The 19554-nt window shown below is 49.0% G+C and overlaps 2 protein-coding genes and 1 long non-coding RNA gene across 25 annotated transcripts in view; 2 read left to right on the top strand and 1 right to left on the bottom strand.

Moving 5' to 3' along the window:
* The window catches only part of LRP5 (LDL receptor related protein 5), a 118372-nt gene extending 117618 nt beyond the window's left edge, over window positions 1-754 (top strand). Inside the window, exon 23 of the mRNA XM_066385798.1 lies at window positions 14-754. Coding sequence (XP_066241895.1) covers window positions 14-275 — 262 coding nt within the window. The 3' untranslated portion in view covers window positions 276-754. The remainder of the gene's footprint in view (window positions 1-13) is intronic.
* LOC136406830 (uncharacterized) lies at window positions 331-5913 on the bottom strand. Its single transcript, XR_010751724.1, has 2 exons — window positions 5311-5913; window positions 331-724 (listed from the first exon to the last, which is right to left on the bottom strand). It is a non-coding gene; the product is annotated as an uncharacterized lncRNA (long non-coding RNA).
* A 463-nt stretch (window positions 5914-6376) lies between these two features.
* Window positions 6377-19554, top strand: part of PPP6R3 (protein phosphatase 6 regulatory subunit 3) — a 144521-nt gene continuing 131343 nt past the window's right edge. For 22 of the 23 annotated variants that reach the window (XM_066385313.1, XM_066385167.1, XM_066385082.1 and 19 more), the window contains exon 1: window positions 6377-6489. The gene's annotated coding sequence lies outside the window, so the exon portion shown is untranslated. The remainder of the gene's footprint in view (window positions 6490-19554) is intronic. The other variant, XM_066383830.1, reaches the window with a different exon arrangement.

The raw sequence follows: 19554 nt of genomic DNA, 5'->3' as shown, positions 1-19554 counted from the left end.
TTGTCCCTTCCAGGCCCTACATCATCCGGGGTGTGGCACCCCCGACCACACCTTGCAGCACAGACGTGTGTGACAGTGACTACAGCGCCAGCCGGTGGAAGGCCAGCAAGTACTACCTGGACTTGAACTCGGACTCAGACCCCTACCCGCCCCCGCCCACGCCCCACAGCCAGTACCTGTCTGCGGAGGACAGCTGCCCGCCGTCGCCCGCCACTGAGAGGAGCTACTTCCACCTCTTCCCGCCGCCGCCCTCCCCCTGCACGGACTCGTCCTGACCTTGGCCGGGCCGCCCTGGCCTCTCTGCGCCCTGTAAATAGTTTTAAATATGAACAAAGAAAAAAATATATTTTATGATTTAAAAAAATAAATATAGTTGGGGATTTTTAAAAACATGAGAAATGTGAACAGTGCTGGGTGGGCAGGGCTGGGAAACTTTGTACAGTGGAGAAAATATTTATAAACTTAAATTTTTTTTTTAAAACATCACTGCCATTCTTTCGTGCCATGTGTGCGTTGGAGTTGAGGGTCCCCATGGCGTGACCTCGACCTCTGGTCCTCCCCGAGACGGTGGTCGGGTTGTGCGTCTGTCCTCCTGGGCAAGGGCGCCTGTCCCTCAGGCTCCCAGCGAAGGGCAGAGGCCTGCGGGCAGGGCCAGCGTCCCGGGCACCTGGCTCGCGCAGTCGTGGAGGGCCCCGTGCTTGACTTTGTCTCTGCTGTTGCCATCCTGAAATCATAAATAATTTTTGAGAAAGAAGCCTTGCGTTTTAATTTTGAGTAGGTTTTGCAGACTAAAGATCTGTGCTTTGGCTGTTCTGGCCAATTTCTGCCACTGTCTGACCTCTGTGTGTGCCAGCCCAGGCTGCTGTGCCCATCAAGATAGTGTCATCTGTGTGGGCACAGTGAATAGGGCTGCCAGGCCACCCTCGGCCCAGGGGCCGGAGCCCCCAGCCCACCCTGGCCCCTGCTGCCCGCCTGCCCACTGGGGTGGTAATGGAGGAGACTGGTAGATAAGGCCTTGGCCCTTCCCCTGGGTTCCTCAATCTGTGGAAGGAGTCAGAGAAGTCAGCAAGTAACGGTGTGTTGTGACGAAGCTGGGTTGTTCTCCTGGGGCCAGGCAGGGACAGCCACCTGCAGAGGGGAAGGAGGAAGCAGGAAGGGCCTGACCCTAATTGGAGCATCTGAGGGGGAGTTGCAGAACCCCCACGTGGTGCTGGGTGCACACTGCACTGGAGGGTCAAAGCAGAGATCTGGGCGGAGAGCCTCTAACAGGACCTAAACCACTGGACCCCCCCCCCCCCCCCCCGGCTGACAGGTGACAGCTGAGCAAGGGGAGCCTACCAGCTGCCGGACGGCCTCCAGCATGGGCGTGCCCAGAACACACCGAGTCCTTCGCCCTGGCACTGAGGAGCTGGGAAGCTAGCGGCCCCTAGGACTCCAACACTGCTTGGCCAGGGGACACAGCTGGGAAACTCAAGGCACAAGCCTGCTGGGCCCAGTCCCTGGGACAGACCCTCCGGAGTTAGCTCCCCTGCCTCCTGATGGCTGATGCTCCCGCTGTTGCGACCAAGAGCAGACGCGAGGGACGTGAGGGACAAGGGACCGGGCAACGTGCCATCAGTGCGAAGCAACAGGGAGCCCGGGAAGCCAACGCTGAGCTCCTCCCACCCAGGGCTGCCCGGGCCCCCTGGGGCACTCAAGGCCCCTTTGCAGACAGGAGGGGACAGATCCGCATCTGGGAAGGCCAGCTGGCCACATTTGTTAAGGAAGTTGCTGTCACCCGCCCCTTGGACTCTTGGAATGCTTCCAGGAGATAATGCCCGTGGAGATGCCTCGCCCAGTCTGCCTGGCAAGTAGCAGGTCCTTGGTAAATGGGCACTGGGACCTGTTGAGGCTCAGAGGTGACACACCTGCTCAACGTCACACTGCTAAGGACCAGCAGAGCTAGATGGTGCACCTGGAGTCTCAGCCCAAGGTGGGGGCTCGCTGCCCCACACAGCTGCCATGGGGTGGCGGGGGGCTCCCAAGCACTCAGGACTCCTGCTCTTGTAGGGTGGGCCGTGTACAGAAGTACTAATTAAAGCGCCAGTCTCAGCCCGGGCAGCCGTGCAGGGAGCGGAGGGCACTTCTGACTCAGCAGCTGTAGTGTACGGGTCTCCTAGGAGACCCGCCCTGCACTCACGCATCAGGGCTTCCCTGGAGCACACCTGCTCCATTTTTCTCCCCAGACACCCATTCAGCCTGCTAGGGTCTGCCAGGGATCAGGCAAGGGGTGGACGAAGAGTGGCTTGGGCTGCTGATGCCTGGTGGCTGGTGTGGGCTAGGGGGAGGGTTGAGTCACCCTCTGCAGCCCCTCACCTACCCCAGCAAGACCCCTGATAGAGTCACTGCATGGCTAAAGGTGCCACCTCGTGGCCAGAAGTCACTCCCCTGGACGCTTTCTTGCCATGTGGTCAGCGAGAGTGAGGGACAACCCACTGACCTTCTATGTGACAAGTAAATATGTCAGCCTTAGTAAGCACCATTGTATGCAGAGCCCTGTACTTAAGTCACACGGTGGGGGACCCAGACTTTATCAGTCAGATGTCCTCCCTTGAAGACACTCCAAATCCTGTGATGGAGGCAGACAGTTTCTAAAGCCGTGGGGGCACCGGGGGCCCATCACATTCAGATGGGAAGGCTTCCTGGAGGAGGTGATGTTTGAGCTGTATCTTAAATGAGAGATTGCAGTTAACTGGCTTATTTCATTTAAACTTCATAAGAGCCCAGCTAGGCAGATGGTAGCCTCAATCTGTAGTTGAGGAAGCCAATGGTCGGGGGGAGAAGTAAAGCCAGAAGTTTTTCCATTCCTTTGTTTAATCATTCACTTCTTTATCCAATAAACATTACTAACTGACCACTGGGTGGTACTCGTGGCCAAAACAGCTTCTGCCTTCCCTCCAACACCGCCGCCGCGACACCCGTGACTCCCAGGTCTGTCATCCGTCACCCAGCCTTGCGTGGTTTCCCTCGTGTGATGAGAGGGCCTCCTGGACCCCATCAGAGGAGAGCCGCTGCTCGGCTTGGCCCTCCCCCAGGCCCGCTCCAGGATGGTGGTGGGAGCGCCTCCCTGCCCGGGGCCAGCAGCCTCTGGGGTCTGTGGCTGTCCTGGGTGGCTGGACAAATCCATGCGGCCCGATCTTGGGCATGTCCACTGCCAGGCAGGACGGTGGGGAACCAGGAAGTGAGGGCTATGGAAGGTTCTGCCCCAGACAAAACTGGGTGGTTGGGAAGTTGGGTGGGGCTGGGATCCCACTTGACTCTGCAGGGTACCTTCTTGAAAGCCACTTGGCCAGCTCCTCACAGCTTTGAGACCCTCTGTTAGTCCTGTTCCTGCTGGCTCCTCCCTGGAGGTGCTTGCCCAGGTTCCCACGCCTCTGTGTCTCTCGCTCTCTCCACCCAAACGCTCTCTCCACCCAAACGCTCTCTTCTCTTCTTTCCCATAAGCTTAATGGTGCCTTAATGGTTAGCATCACCCCAGCTGTTCCCCTTTCCACCACCACTTGGGGTGGGAAGGGAAACAGATCCTCCCTAACCCACATCTGGGAAGTGAATCTTAATGCAAGGGGGGGGGGGGGGAAGGAAAAGAAACAAGAGTCAAATTTCCGTGTTAAAATGGGTCTCCTCCTTGCATCCCATGAAAGTTCCCTACCTGGTCCCTTTCTCTCCAGCCCCAACAGGTTGTGACCCGACCCAGCACCAGCCCAGGCCCCTCTGGAGCAGGGCCTTCCCCCTGGTGGTCCCACACCAGCCCTTAGATCAGAACCGAGTCCTGGTGACATTACAAAAGGAAAGCCAATAGGATGTCTCTGTCCTCAAGATGAGCTTATTCAACTTAAAAACTTTTTCTTGACCCTGTGGTGCTAATCTTCCCTGAGTATACGTATGTGTGTGTACAACTGTCCTTCCTTTTAGGATATCATGGTTATAATAAATGGTATTTTATAAAAATCATTCCTTGATAAGCATTAAAATTTGGTAGATCTGTGTTCCCCAAATTAAGGAGTAAATAGCTGGGTCATGGGCACATGGGCATTCATTGGATGTTTCTCTTGAGTATGCATGAAATTATTTAATTTTTAAAAAGTCTAGATAGGTTGAAAACTTACACATTAAAAATTAAATCACAAAAGGATTAGGGAGAAAAACGGGAAAGGTGGTGATCTGTGCAATTTAGAAATTCTACAATGGTCTGAGGCCAAAGCAAAGCTTCCAAGTCACTTTCCTTCTTAAAGCCCCAAGGCCCTCAGGTGATGGGCTGAACTCAGATGGCTCCTCCTCCAAGAAGTTCTCCTGGTTTTAACCCCTTGGATTATGACAGGACAGTGATTTTCAACTGGTGTGCCACAAGAAATATTTTAAAATATGCAATACTTGACTATTTAGTCAGGGGCACTGATCTCTTTTCCCTTAGATTGTCACATTAAAAAAGGAAATGACAACACAACTATAGCTGTCTGGTGTGAATGAACCAAAATTGTATGTATTTTTATTTTTTTGTCAGATTGGCAAAAAATATATATTTTGGCGTGTCGCAGGATTTTAGTAATTAGATTATGTGTGCCATGAGATGAAAAAGGTTGAAAATGACTGGGTTAGGAATTAAAATAATTGGAGACTTTTGGGGCCTACTTTGGTTGGGCAAGGTACTGCATTATTTCATTTAATTACAGTGCACATGGCCCAGTGACCCACCTTAGAGGCTAGAATGTTGGAGCCTGAAGCAGGTACCGGCAAGTCCTTTGATGATGAACAAGAAGTTGGTGGGTAGCTGGGCTCTCCCCAGGCGCCCAGGAGGGCGGGTCCCAGCCCTGGCTGCCCACTGCTGCCCACGCCCAGCCTCCCTCTCAGGCACCAACCCCTGTCCCGGAGTCCCCTGTAGCCTCCCCCCATGCTCCTAGGTCCAGGGCTACTCTGGCTCCAAACTGTCCTCTCTATAAAGCATGGCCGGTCCTGAACATGCCCTCTCTACCCCCAATCTCTTCCTCACCCTCATTCACTCTCTGAGCATAAACCCCAAGTTCCTTCTCGTGTCCTCCAGGCCCTGCACCACCCACCACCCCTGCCACCTCCTTGCCCAGCCATGCCCCTCTCAGACCAGGACACACCCACGCCTGCCTCCCTGGTGCTCCAAAGCCCTACGTGGGGACTTCTAGTCTTTTCCCTAGTATCTGGATCCAGGAGCCTGCCGCTCTGTCCTCCCTGTCCCTGGGTTGAAATGACACCTGCTCAGTCAGGACCCCCACCCACCACTTTGCGGACTGTTTTACTTACCACTACTCGGTGTTCCCCAGGTGGTGTCTGACGTCCCCTACTGCGCGTGCGCCGCGCACGGGGCGGGCTGGGTACAGCCGGGCTCACTTCACAGGGCCGCCCAGACGCAGGGCACCTGCGGCCCGCGCCTTCCCCGCACCGCGCTCACACTTGCGGGTGCGTGATGGATGCTGCGTGCGCTGAACTCCCGCTCGGTGTCCCAGGGCGCTCACCTTGCCGCCTGCCCTTCCCAGCCCCGCCACCAACGGTCGCTCTCTTGTACCGTTAGGAACAGGAAGGTTATTAGTAAGTGCACAAGGTGGGATCAAGGTGGGCCTCCAAAAGTGACATCCTGCCCTACACGCTTCTCTTCTCAATAGGTGGTGAGCATGTATGTAGTTAAGGGTACCTGGTCCCTTACCTTGGCCCCACTTCTAACAGCCACTTTTCTCTCCTGAGGTGACCACAATGGGCATGTCATCTCCTCCCAACCCCCGCTTTATAAAATCCATCTGTGGAGAACGCGGGCATCGATCCCGCTACCTCCCACATGCTAAGCGAGCGCTCTACCATTTGAGCTATTTCCCCAGGTTGTAGGGGGTTCTGCCGTAGATAGATATTGTGGCTCACGTCATCACCGGTTTCCCCTTGAACTTCGACCCGCTCGTCTCGCTACCGCATTGGTTATCTTGTAGCTCTTAATTCCACGGCCATGATTGGTTTGGCTCAATTGAGCTTTAAAAACTATTGGCTATTGGATTGGTGGTCCGACACGTCTGTCAAGGGGAGGCCCTGCTGTTGCTACGGCCTGGGGGGGCGGGGGAGCCCAGCCAGGTTTCTCCTGGTTTATGATTTGTTTCTCCAGACTCCGGGGTCCTAGAGGTTCCGGATCCGTCAAGTCCATGGGAAAAAAGACTGCTCTCCTCGCGCTTGACTGACGGGGTCTGAAAGCCAATTGGAGCGGGTGCTAAGGAACCGCTGGGCACCCCAATAGACTGCAGGGGGCGGGAGAGAAAGGCCAATGAGCGTGGAGGTGGAGGCGGGGTCAGGACCGCCATTGGTTGCGAGGCGGCCGGAGGGAGGGAGGGGAGAACTCAAGGCCTGCTTGATACGTCCGCCATTTTGGGCGCTTCGCTGATGGTGTCGGTGAGCGCCTTTCCCGCCTGAGCGCGACTAGCGGCAGGTCGCGGGCACCTCCAGGTAATGAAGGCGGAGGGGGGCGGCGGCGCGGGGGGCGCTCGGGGTAAGCGGCGCGCGGTGGGGTCCCCCCGCCCCGGCCTCGGCGGCGCAAGGAGGAAGCGTCCCGGCCCCCTCCCCTCCCCCCCGGAATTCGCCGCTCGGCGGCCGGGGAGGCGCGGCGCCCAGGCTCCCCGAGTCGTCCCCGCCCGCGCCTGTCAGCCGCCCGCCCGTCCGCCCGTCGCGGGCCGCGGGGTGAGGACGCGGGCCCGGCGACGAACTTGGCTCCCGCGTCGCGGTCCGCGGCCTTGCGCGGCGGGCGGGCGCGCCCCTCACCCGGCCGGGCCCCCTCTGCTCCGCTCCGCTCCGCTCCGAGCGCCCCGCGCGCGGGGTCCGGAGAACTTCTCTCGGCGCGGCCCCCGGAGCGTCACCTGGAGGGGCCGCGCCGGCCGCGGACTCGCCGAGACCATTGTTGGACCCGGCTCTCCGGGACTCATTTCTGTGGGCGTCTGACCGCGCGCCGCTGACTCTCTGGGAAACGGGAGAACTCAGCTCGGAGGATTGAAATGGCCTTCCAAGCGGTTTTTTGTGTTTCTTTTTTTTGTTTGTTTGTTTTGTCTTATAAACTCCGGGGTTGTGACTCGAACGGAGACCTGGTCCCGGATGCCTCCCTGGCGAATATGAGCGAGGGGGGTGGTCCTTCTGGCTCCTGGAAGCACCTCCCTCTTAAAGAGGCCCGTTCGCTGTGGACGTGCAGGGCTTTCCCTCCCGGACACCCCGCTCGCCCCGCTCGCGACGTGAACTTCGGGGGTGGGTTCGCGGAATGCCTCCCTGGTCGCGTCGCTGTGCCCTGACGTTTCCCCCTCGGAGCTTCACGTCATTCCGCACCCCATCCACCCGCGCTTCCCATTTTCTCCTTTACCCCCCCCCCCAGCTTTGTTTATGTTTTGCTTTCCTGGGAGGGGCTCTTGGTAGTGTCTCCTTTCAGCCTAGCCGCGTTTGCTAACGTGGGTATCATCCCACTCTGCAAATGTGCGTTTTACTCCGATTTTGTCCTCAAGGTCATGTGGCAGGGTAAGGCCGCAGGTGGGAAAGGGACTCCAGGTTTCCAGCCACTCGGCTGTCTGCCCCACCAAGTTGGTGGTGGTGTTTGAGCTGTCTTCGCTCCACGAGGGCTGCCTCGATTCCAGTCTTGGTTGCACCTGCTCTGTCAGCTTTGTGACCTTGGGCAAGTTACTTAACCTCTCTGCTTCTCTGTAAGTGTGAGAATGATAGTGGTGTCTACCAAATAAGTTTGTTGGGAATGAGTTCATGTATGTAAAGCAGTTAGAAAGGGTGCCTAGAGTGTAGAATCAGCTTAGTAATGAGTGGCTATTATTAACTTAAGTTTGATTCTTTTCAAATGTTCGGTTTTATTAGTAAGTCAGGTGAGGATAGTATTTAAGCCCTGCCTCTTGGTGAATGTCTTTTAAGAAGGCTGTGTTTATTTTGAAGAGTCAGCTGGATTGAGAAAAGAAAGTGGAAATATTTTCAGTCTTTTCAGGATAAGGGTGAAGATTCATTGAATTAAGTAAGCACTTCCTGGAGTACTATTAGTGGTGGTGCCTCAATATTTTGTTTAGAAAGTGGGTAAATAACAACCCACCAGGAGCTCAAGTTGGATTCTGTTCCTCTGACTTTTGGGTACAACAGCCTAAGTGTGATTGGCCCCAAGTCATTAACTCGAGAGTTTTCCAGTGTCCTCATGGGTGGTTATTCAGATTTGAAAGGTTACTGTGCGCCCTGGCCTGATAGCTCGGTTGGTTAGAGCAGTGGTCCCCAACCTTTTTTGGGCCATGGACCGGTTTAATGTCAGAAAATATTTTCACGGACGGGCCTTTAGGGTGGGACGGATAAATGTATCACGTGACCGAGACAAGTGTCAAGAGTGAGTCTTAGATATAACAGAGGGAATCTGGTCATTTTAAAAAAATAAAACATCGTTCAGACTTAAGTATAAATAAAACGGAAATAATATAAGTTATTTATTTTTTCTCTGCGGACCGGTACCAAATGGCCCACGGACCGGTACCGGTCCACGGCCCGGGGGTTGGGGACCACTGGGTTAGAGCATCGTCCTGAAGCTTCAGTCCACAGTCAGGGCACATACAGGAACAGATTGGCGTTCCTCTCTCTCCCCCTCTCCCTGCCTCTCTCTTCGCTAAAATCAATAAATAAAAAAAAATTATTTTTTTTTTTTGTATTTCTCTGAAACTGGAAACGGGGAGAGACAGTCAGACAGACTCCCGCATGCGCCGACCGGGATCCACCCGGCACGCCCCTGGGCTACGCTCTGCCCCTCCAGGGCGTCGCTCTGCCACCACCAGAGCCATTCTAGCACCTGGGGCAGAGGCCAAGGAGCCATCCCCAGCGCCCGGGCCATCTTTGCTCCAATGGAGCCTTGGCTGCGGGAGGGGAAGAGAGAGACAGAGAGGAAGGAGGGGGGGTGGTGGAGAAGCAAATGGGCGCTTCTCCTATGTGCCCTGGCCGGGAATCGAACCCGGGTCCCCCGCACGCCAGGCCGACGCTCTACCGCTGAGCCAACCGGCCAGGGCCAATAAATAAAAATTTTTTGAAAAAGGAAAGGTTACTGTGTATTGAGATATACTTTAGTGCAGATAGTTTGGGAAATAACTGTTGTCCTGGATAGATGCTTGGAAAGCTGTTTAGCATTTCAGTGTGTCTGGCAGGGAGTCTAGAATTAATCTAACAAAACGCCATCCACTGTCATACATATACTCATAGTCTTTTCATTCCTGACCCTGTTCTTCTCCCTAGTACTTGAAATCATGCCCGCCCTTCCCTTGGCATGACTTGCTTGGGACCTGGCTTGTACTGGGGAAGTGTTATTTTGATAGACTCAGTCTTAAGTAGAGATGAGCATCTTGCTGGTGTAACTTACTCAAGAACAGGAAGAAGATTGTTTGGGATTAGAAAACTAGCTTTTGTATAAAGTATGGCAAAACAACAACAAAAAGGACTTGCTAGTTTCAGTTAACTATTTGAGAATTTGAGAGTCAAACCATAGCTGGACATAAGATGAATACATGAAGTCCCTGAATTACAAACATCCGACTTAAACCTACAAGTCGTCCTTGTGAATGGAGCGCCATAAGGGCTATTGGTAATCAATTGCAGTTGGGCATCGGTAAAAAGGATACAGTTATTTGACTCCCTTGGCAAAGAACTAACCAGTGGTGCTAGAGCAGTCAATGACAGCATTTAGAGAAGAAAACAGGAACCTAGAAACTCCAGAACAGAAAAAGTTTTCTACAGAACAGTTAGCTGATGCCTTTCATCTCCTTGAAGCAGGAATGGTGAAGTTAGAGGAGCAACTACAAAGAAGCAAAATACAGAGAAGTTCATCAGAATTTATTGTGTGGTTACCAAAGGCCTGAGATGCTACAGGGCCATGTATGATGAGAAAATGAAAAGCTCTGTACAAACCTTTTTTTTTTTTTTTTTTTTTTTTTAACAGGGACAGAGAGAGAGTCAGATAGAAGGATAGATAGGGACAGACAGGAACGGAGAGAGATGAGAAGCATCAATCATTAGTTTTTCATTGCGACACCGTAGTTGTTCATGGATTGCTTTCTCATATGTGCCTTGACCGCGGGCCTTCAGCAGACCATGTAACCCCTTGCTCAAGCCAGTGACCTTGGGTCCAAGCTGGTGAGCTTTGCTCAAGCCAGATGAGCCCGCGCTTAAGCTGGCAACCTCGGTGTCTCGAATCTGGGTCCTTCCGCATCCCAGTCCGATGCTCTATCCACTGTGCCACCGCCTGGTCAGGCTCTGTGCAAACCTCTTGATGCATGCTTCAAGAGATGGACTCCAGCAGCAGAATCAAACCCTGACTCTAGCTAGCACCCTCCCACTCTCTCCTACAAGTCCGTCATCTTATGCATCATCCAAGATTATTTAAGTTTGTATTTGAAAATGTTTAGGTATTTATATGCACAGAAAGGAAAAAGTACTATGTTAAGACAAATATATGTCTAAGTTGCATTTAATAGGTAAATATATCTGTTCCAACTTTCTTACAAAGTCAACTGAAGAATGAACCTACAAATTGTATCTCGTTTGTAACCCCTTGCCTGTAGTAATAAAATTAAGCCTCTATGGAGTGAAGTTTGCTTACCTTATTTGAGTTTTTGTATTGATTTAGTACAAAGGTAATGTGCTTATTGCAGCTAAAACAGTACCTCTTAAAACAGTATCTGTGGTGTTTAGTTTGTTTCTTTGATAAACTTGTATCTTGCAGTTTTATACTTTGGATAGTTGAGAGGCAGCCTGAGTATATATGGGCTAAAGTTTTACCATGTTTACATTATCCTTAGGAACAGTAAATTATAGCAACAGTGAAGCTCTTCTAATCCTCTACACAACTAAAACTTAGCATGGAGTTTATTTCAGAAAAAGCATAGGAAGCTGTGATTTGGTCCTCCTCACATAAGTCGAGCCCCAGTGTGGGCTGAGTTGTGGTAGCTACTTTTGTTAGGTGAGATGGACTGAAAAATAGACCTGGCCTCTTGGCTTTAAGCAACTTTCTTATTTTTTTTTGTTCCTTAACAGAACCTTGTATAATTGATTTTTAAAATTTGTTCTATATGAGTGCTTCTCAACTGGGGGACGATTTTGTCCCCAAAGAAACATTTGGCAGTGTCTGGAGATATTTTTACTGTTGGAGTGGGCAATGTGCTACTGGCTTCTAGAGGATAGAGATCAGAGATACTAAATATTCTGTAATGCACAGGACAGCATCTCTCCTTACACACACACACACACACACACACACACACACACACACACTATCAGTAGTGTGGAGGTTGAGAAGCCCTGCCCTAGATAGGGGCTAGACTGGCCTGTGTTAGGATCATTTGGAAGATGACCATGGAGGATGGATCCTACTTCTGGAAATCTGTGATGAGCTTGATGGTATATATTTTTTAAAATTTCCCAGGTAATACTGAAGAGCAGCGAGGTTTTGGAACTGCTGTGCTATACTAAAAAATTTAGGGACTACTTGTGGGTCAAGGAATCCTGTGGTCTGTCTTTGTTGTAACTAGAATCTACCTTGGAGGTTACTTAGTAGTGGGAGAGGTGGTGTACGTGTGCTATTTTCAGGTGCCTGAAGACAACTTCAAAAGAAAGTTTTGATGATTTCATAAAATAATTTAGAGTGAAAATACCGTATTGTGCTGAAACCACTTAGGATTGATTCTTTGTGCCTATGCTAACTAACTTTCAACTGCTGTGATTTCCGAGGTTTGTATCTTTGCCCTCATATGGTTCATCATCTGCTACTTCTGTTTTTAGATGCCAGTATCCTCCTCATCTTTTTTCTTCTTCCCAGAGAGTTAACCTTGGGTCAGTTTGCCAGTTCTGCCCTCTGAGCGCGAGACGGGCATACTCGATGCTTAATCTTTCACACGGTGACCCTTGCCTACTAGTGAAGGAGGCTCCTCTGTGCCCTGTACTCTGACCTAAATGGGTCACACGAGGTGCAGTAGAGGAAGGGCAGAGATCCTTTTCTCACACACACGTAAAGTTTAGATGATCTAGTTCAGGGGTCGGGAACCTATGGCTTGTGAGCCAGATGTGGCTCTTTTGATAGCTGCATCTGGCTCGCAGACAAATCTTTAATTTAAAAAAAAATAATGTTAAAAATACAAAACAGGCCCTGGCTGGTTGGCTCAGTGGTAGAGCGTCGGCCTGCGTGCAGGAGTCCCGGGTTCGATTCCCGGCCAGGGCACACAGGAGAAGCGCCCATCTGCTTCTCCACGCCTCCCCCTCTCCTTCCTCTCTGTCTCTCTCTTCCACTCCCACAGCCAGGGTTCCATTGGTGCAAAGTTGGCCCGGGCACTGAGGATGGCTCTGTGGCCTCTGCCTCAGGTGCTAGAATGGCTCTGGTTGCAACAGAACGACGCCCCAGATGGGCAGAGCATTGCCCCCTGGTGGGCGTGCCGGGTGGATCCTGGTCAGGCACATGCGGGAGTCTGTCTGACTGCCTCCCCGTTTCCAACTTCAGGGAAAAAAAAAAAAAAATATATATATATATATATATATATATAAAACATTCTCATGTATTACAATCCATTCATTTCCTACTGCTCATGTTCATGGTTGCGGGTGGCTGGAGCCAATCACAGCTGTCCCCCGGGACAACACCAAATTTTTTTGGATAATGCCTAAAGTACACAGGTAGTTCTGAGGTCAGGAAGTAAACTTCTCTCCTTTTAATCAAATAGTCAGCTAGCTAATAGCAGAAACCCTTTTTTTAAAATTTTATTTTATTCATTTTTAGAGAGGAGAGAGAGACAGAGGGATAGAGAGGAGAGAGAGACAGAGAGAGAGAGAGAAGGGGAGAGGAGCTGGAAGCATCAACTCCCATATGTGCCTTGACCAGGCAAGCCCAGGGTTTCGAACCGGCGACCTCAGCATTTCCAGGTCGACGCTTTATCCACTGCGCCACCACAGGTCAGTAGGAGAAACCCTTTTGACGAAGAAGATGGCTAAAAGAAAAAAATGTGAGTATCGTACTTTTCAGCAGAAATGGACAGAGGAATTCGCCTTTGTGGAGAGAGCAGGTTCTACAGTGTGTCTAATATGCAATGATAAAATTGCATCGATGAAACAGTCAAATATAAAGCGGCACTTCAACACACGCCATACTACATTTGCATCGAAATATCCAGCAGGGGACAGCAGGAAGAAAGCATGTCAAGAGCTATTGTGCAGAGTGCAAGCCTGTCAGCAGCAACTCCGTGTTTGGACCCAACAAGGTGACTGGAATTCGGCTAGCTTTGCTGGTGCTTTAGCAATTATGAGAAACGGAAAGCCATTCACAGATGGGGAGTATGCCAAAACATTCATGCTTGATGTCACCAATGAACTTTTTGACGACTTTTCGGATAAAGACAAGATAATCAAATGAATAAAAGACATGCCTCTGTTGGCAAGAACTGTTCACGATCGTACCATCATGATGGCAAATCAAATTGAGGCAACACAAGTGAAGGACATAAATGCAGCACCATTCTTTTCTCTCGCTTTGGATGAGTCAGCAGACATAAGACATATATCCCAGTTCAGCGTGATTGCAAGGTATGCTGTCTGTGACACACTATGTGTGGAAAGTCTTGCTGTTTTGCCTATGAAAGAGACAACAAGAGGGGAGGATTTATTCCAGTCTTTCACTGAGTTCGCTAAAGAAAAAAATCTCCCGATGGATAAACGTATTTCAGTGTGTACTGATGGTGCTCCGTGCGTGGTGGGAAAAACAGGATTTGTAGCGCTTCTTTGTAAACATGAAAAGAAACCCATCCTGCCTGACCAGGCGGTGGCGCAATGGATAGAGTGTTGGACTGGGATGCTGAGGACCCAGGTTCGAGACCCCGAGGTCGCCATCTTGAGCACGGGCTCATCTGGCTTGAGCAAAGCTCATCAGCTTAGACCCAACGTTGCTGGCTCAAGCAAGGGGTTACTCAGTCTGCTGAAGGCCCACGGTCAAGGCACATGAGAAAGCAATCAATGGACAACTAAAGTGTCACAACGAAAACTGATGATTGATGCTTCTGATCTCTCTCTCAGTTCCTGTCTGTCTGTCCCTATCTATCCCTCTCTCTGTCTCTGTAAAAAAAAAAAACCCCATCCTAAGTTTTCACTGCATCCTACATCAGGGGGCACTTTGTGCTCAGATGTGTGGCGAGCAGCTTGGTGAGGTGATGTTGTTGGTCTATTGGGTGGTCAACTTTATTGTTGCCCAAGCTTTAAATGATCGCCAGTTTAAAACACTGCTGGATGAAGTTGGGAATAATTATCCTGGTCTGCTTCTGCACAGCAATGTGCTTTAGTTGTCAAGAAGGAAGGTGCTCAGCCATTTTGCGGCTTGTCCGAGTGAAATTCAGACTTTCTTGAAATGAAAAACGTTGAGCATCCTGAGTTAGCTAACACTGAGTGGCTCCTGAAGTTCTACTATCTTGTGGACATGACTGAACATCTGAACCAGCTCAATGTGAAAATGCAGGGCGTTGGAAATACAGTCTTATCCCTTCAACAAGCCGTGTTTGCACTTGAAAACAAGCCGGAACTCTTTATTGATAACATTGAAACAGGTCATTTACTACACTTTGAAAAACTGGGAGAGTTTAAAGATGCATGCACAGCAAGTGACCCTGCTCAACATCTTGATCTCCAGCAGCTAGCGGGCTTCACATCTAATCTCCTGCAGTCATTCAAAGCGCGCTTTGGAGAATTTCGTGAGCGTACTCGTCTTTTTAAGTTCATCACTCATCCACACGAGTGTGCAGTGGGCAGCGCCGACCTGAGTTACATCACCGGTGTTTCCATCAGAAATTTTGAGCTATAAGCTGCTGACCTGAAGGCCTCAGACGTGGGTGAATAAGTTTAAGTCACTGAATGAAGATTTGGAAAGACTTGCATGACAGCAAGCAGAATTGGCGAGCAAACACAAATGGGGAGAAATGAAAAAACTTCAACCCGCAGACCAGCTGATTGTCAAGACTTGGAATGCGCTTCCCATCACATACCACACACTGAAGCATGTGAGTATTGCTGTACTATGTTTGGCTCTACATATGCATGTGAGCAGTCTTTCTCACATCTGAAGAACGTTAAGACCAACCTATGATCACGTTTAATGGATGGAAGTCTCAACGCCTGCATGAAGCTTAACCTCAGCACGTATCAACTTGACTACAAAGCCATCAGCAAAACCATGCAGCACCAGAAGTCGCATTAATGGTAAGAAGTACTTTATTCATCATTGGGTAGCAACAGCATAACAACGTTATTAAAAAGAATTCAGAGACTTATTGTACTTTAAAAGTGTTGGTCTTACATAAAATGCACACATTTACTTGTATTTAGTGTTAAACATATTGTATGGTTCTCACAGAATTACATTTTAAATTGTGGCGTTCAGCCTGACCAGGCGGTGGTGCAGTGGATGGAGCATTGGATTGGGATGCAGAGGACCCAGGTTCAAAACCCCAAGGTCGCCAGCTTGAGTGCGGGCTCATCTGGTTTGAGCAGAAGCCCACCAACTTGGACCCAAGGTCGCTGGCTCCAGCAAGGGGTTACTCGGTCTGCTGAAGGCTGGCAGTCAAGGCACATATGAGAAAGCAATCAATGAACAACTAAGGTGTTGCAACGCACAATGAAAAACTGATGATTGATGCTTCTCATCTCTCTCCGTTCCTGTATGTCTGTCCCTGTCTATCCGTCTTTCTGACTCACTCTCTGTCTCTGTAAAAAATAAATAAATAAATAAAATTAAAAAAAAAATTGTGGCGTTCATGGCTCTCTCAGCCAAAAAGGTTCCCGACCCCTGATCTAGTTTATTGAGTGGAAGAATGTTAGTATCTATAAAAACTACAAATTTCTAGCAACTGAATGTTAATATCTAGACACACACACAGAGAACATCATGCAGGCACTTTCCAATTCTCCCCCCTAGAATTCGGTTTATGACCATAGTTGAGACTGATAAGCAACCCCTCCCCTCATCTGCTTCTTCTAATCTTCATTTATTTGATCAGCAGATATATTGAGTCCTTTACTCTGCCAGGAGCTGTATTAGGAATTCACTCTTGAACAGGTGCTTAAGGATGTGCAGTAGAGGGAGAGGGAGCAATTACAAAAGTGATCCAGTTTTGGCTGGGAGACCAGATAACAAAGCTTGTTAAATGGTATGTGGTTCAAGTAAATCAGCTCTTAGTAAGAGGCCCTCAAGGCCTCAGAGGAAAGAGTATGTTTGTGGGTTGGGTAGTTGAGATTGCCAGAAGTCTTTTGCTAAAGAATAAAGTAGTTATACCTTTGTTTCTCCTGTGTATGAAATGGTTATGTTGACTTGTGTCCTTGGTTTGGTGTGTCTTAAAAAGCATTGCCATTTTTCCCATGGAGGTGATGCTGTTTTGTAATGATAAAAAGGGTTCATCTATAATGTCTTTCGCTACATTGATGTTGGTTTGTGAGTTATTCAAGCTTGAAACACTAGCTGGTTCCATACTGATCAGGGTTTGATACAGGTTCACGCTAAACATCTTGAGCATCAGAAATCAATGGTGCGTCCAGTGGGAATGGGTTGTTTCCTGCTGCAGTCGCGATCTAGGTTGACTGGAGATTTGTTTTGGTGGCCGTTTGACTTTGGCTTAGATTTCGTTGACATGGGATCCCTTTTCTTCCTCTCTCCCTCCCCCTTCATCTTTCTTTCCTGGGAGAGGGGAGGTACGTGTTACTAGCTGCATCAATACCCGATATATTTATTTTGGTTTTTGGATGATGTACTGACACCTGGATACCAGGTTGAGTGGCTAGATGGTAAAGAAGCAAGTAAAGGGGATCTTGGCGGTGCTTGAAAGGCTTCTTAGGACGTTTTCCTGTCTCAGACTTGGCAAAGATCTGGTGTACGCTGAAGAGAGGCGGCTTACTGCTTGTCATGAGCAGCTGGTTCCTGTTTTGTAAGTATTAATGAAGACTGCACAGTTGGCTGTGAATTTATATAATAAAGTTTGACAGGTTATGAACATCTTTTTACTGATATAAGGAGGCTCTGGTTTTGTACTTAACAACTCTGTAGAAAACTAGGGTATTATTAGTTGCAAAATTTCTTATAGTGGGAAAATATATACTGACTTGGGATGGTTCATGTGCCCCAGAGGTCGACTGCCATGAATTGTAGTGACCTATACGAAAGATGAGTATAAGATTGTGTTTTGGAACATGAAGAGAACTAAAAAGGCTGCAGAAAAAATAAAAATTAAAGGTACAGAAATAAGAATGTGATTGAATGTTGAGTCTGACTTGGAGAAAGCTGTGCAGATTGCTAGTTGGAAGCCTTAATTCTCTGTACCTGTGTCTACCTGAACACCAGTGCTGGTGTGAGAGAGGCACTTTGATGAGAAAGGAAGCAGTTTGCCTGAGAACACGTGGCACTCAGAGGCCTTTATCATCAAGGTGAGTAAGGCAGCTGGTGTTACATTACCCACTAAGCCTCGCTTCATGGGTTCTAGTAGTTATAGACATTTGGCTGGATCTTGCTGAAATCTAGACTTTTAGTCCCCAGATGGGAGCAGTGGTGGAGGGAACATTGACGGGTTTCAACTCAGTTGGCTGTTTGGGGCTTCCTTTTCTGAGACTCATGGTTTTGGAGCTGGAACAAACCTTAGAGACCGTTGACTCTTAGAGAAAAATTGAGGCTATGCTGGAGAGTGGACCTGCAGGCTATAGAACTGAGCAATCTCAGGTCCTGGGCGATTCCTTAGGGTTTTGCTGGCTCCACTAGACCAGTGGTCCCCAACCTTTTTTGGGCCACGGACCGGTTTAATGTCAAAATACGGACCGGCCTTTTGGATGGGGTGGATAAATGTATCACGTGACCGAGACAAGTGTCAAGAGTGAGTCTTAGACGGATGTAACAGAGGGAATCTGGTCAATTTTTAAAAATAAAACATTGTTCAGACTTAAATATAAATAAAACGGAAATAATATGTTATTTATTCTTTCTCTGCGGACCGGTACCGGTCTGTGACCCCGGGGGTTGGGGACCACTGCACTAGACCACAATCCCAAGTGTCATTTGTTTCAAGAGTGACATCACAGGTAGGTCTCACTGAGAGTTAAGAACAAAGGGATAATTTGTGAATTATTTCTTTTTGGTGGTACTACATCTCAGATTTTGTAGTGGATGAAGAGATAGTGTCTTCTGGCTTTTTCTGTTGATGTCAAAACACAGGATTTCTGTTGCTTCTGGACCATGGGTAGTTCTCATCTATATCTATTGCTGAGTAAGACCCTTCCCTTTGTGATTAAATAGTTCTTTGAATGACCCCCCCTTCCTTTCCATTGTGGACCTCTTGTTTTTGCTTTATTGGAGTGAATTAAAAAACTATGCATTTAACACTTATAATAAGCTTAATATTTTAAACTAAGAGAGTCTTCACAGATTAGTACCTGTTCTCTGTCCCCAATTCCAGGTATAGAGATCAAGAGTGCTCAGGGTCTGGCCTGGCCTGTGGTGGCACAGTGGATAGAGTGTTGACCTGGGACACTGAGGACCCAGGTTTGAAACCTTGAGGTCACTGGCTTGAGCATAGGCTCATCTAACTTGAGTGCAGGCTCCCCAGCTTGAGCTTGGGGTTGCTGGCTTGAACCCAAGGTCATTGGCATGAGCAAAGGGTCACTGGCTCAGCTGAAGGTCCTCTCCCATCCAGGCACATTACTTCTAAAACTCAACACCAGGAAGGAAAATAATCCAATTAAAAATGGCAAAGCACCTGAATAAATACTTCTCCAAAGAAGACATACAGATGGCCAATAGGCATATTAAAAAATGTTCAATAGCCTGACCTGCGGTGGCACAGTGGGTAAAAGCATAGACCTGGAACACTGAGGTCGCGGGTTTGAAACCTGGGCTTCCCTGGTCAAGGCACATATGGGAGTTGATGCTTTTTGCTCCTCCCTCCCTTCTCTCTCTGTCTCTCTCTCTCTCTCTCCTCTCTCTAAAATGAATAAATAAAATCTAAAAAAAATAAAAAATGTTCAATATTACTAATCATTAGAGAAATGCAAATTAAAACCACAATGTAATTCTACCTCTCACCTGCCAGAATGGCTTTCATTAACAAATCAACAAAAAGCAAGGGTGTGAAAAAAACGGAACCCTCCTGCACTGCTGGTGGGATGCAGACTCGTGCAGCCACTGGAAAAGTTTCCTCGAAAAATTAAAAATGGAACTGCATTATGACGCAGCCATCCCACTTCTAGGACTATATCTTAAGAATCCCAAAACGCTAATTCAAAAGAAGATATGCACCCCCAATTTATTGCAGCATTGTTTACAATAGCCAAGATCTGGAAATAGCCCAAGTGTCTGTCAGTGGACAAATGGATAAAAAAAACTGGTACCTTTTGTGATGGCATAGATGGTGGACCTGGAGATTATTATGCTAAGTGAAATAAACCAGGCAGAGAAAGACAAATACCATGTGATCTCATTTATATGTGGAGTCTAGTGAACACAATAAACGG

Source organism: Saccopteryx leptura, chromosome 1 (genome assembly GCF_036850995.1).
Source record: "Saccopteryx leptura isolate mSacLep1 chromosome 1, mSacLep1_pri_phased_curated, whole genome shotgun sequence".
Classification (NCBI taxonomy): Eukaryota; Metazoa; Chordata; class Mammalia; order Chiroptera; family Emballonuridae; genus Saccopteryx; species Saccopteryx leptura.
The sequence above is the reverse complement of the archived record's forward strand: the minus strand, read 5'-3'. Positions and strand labels throughout refer to the sequence as shown.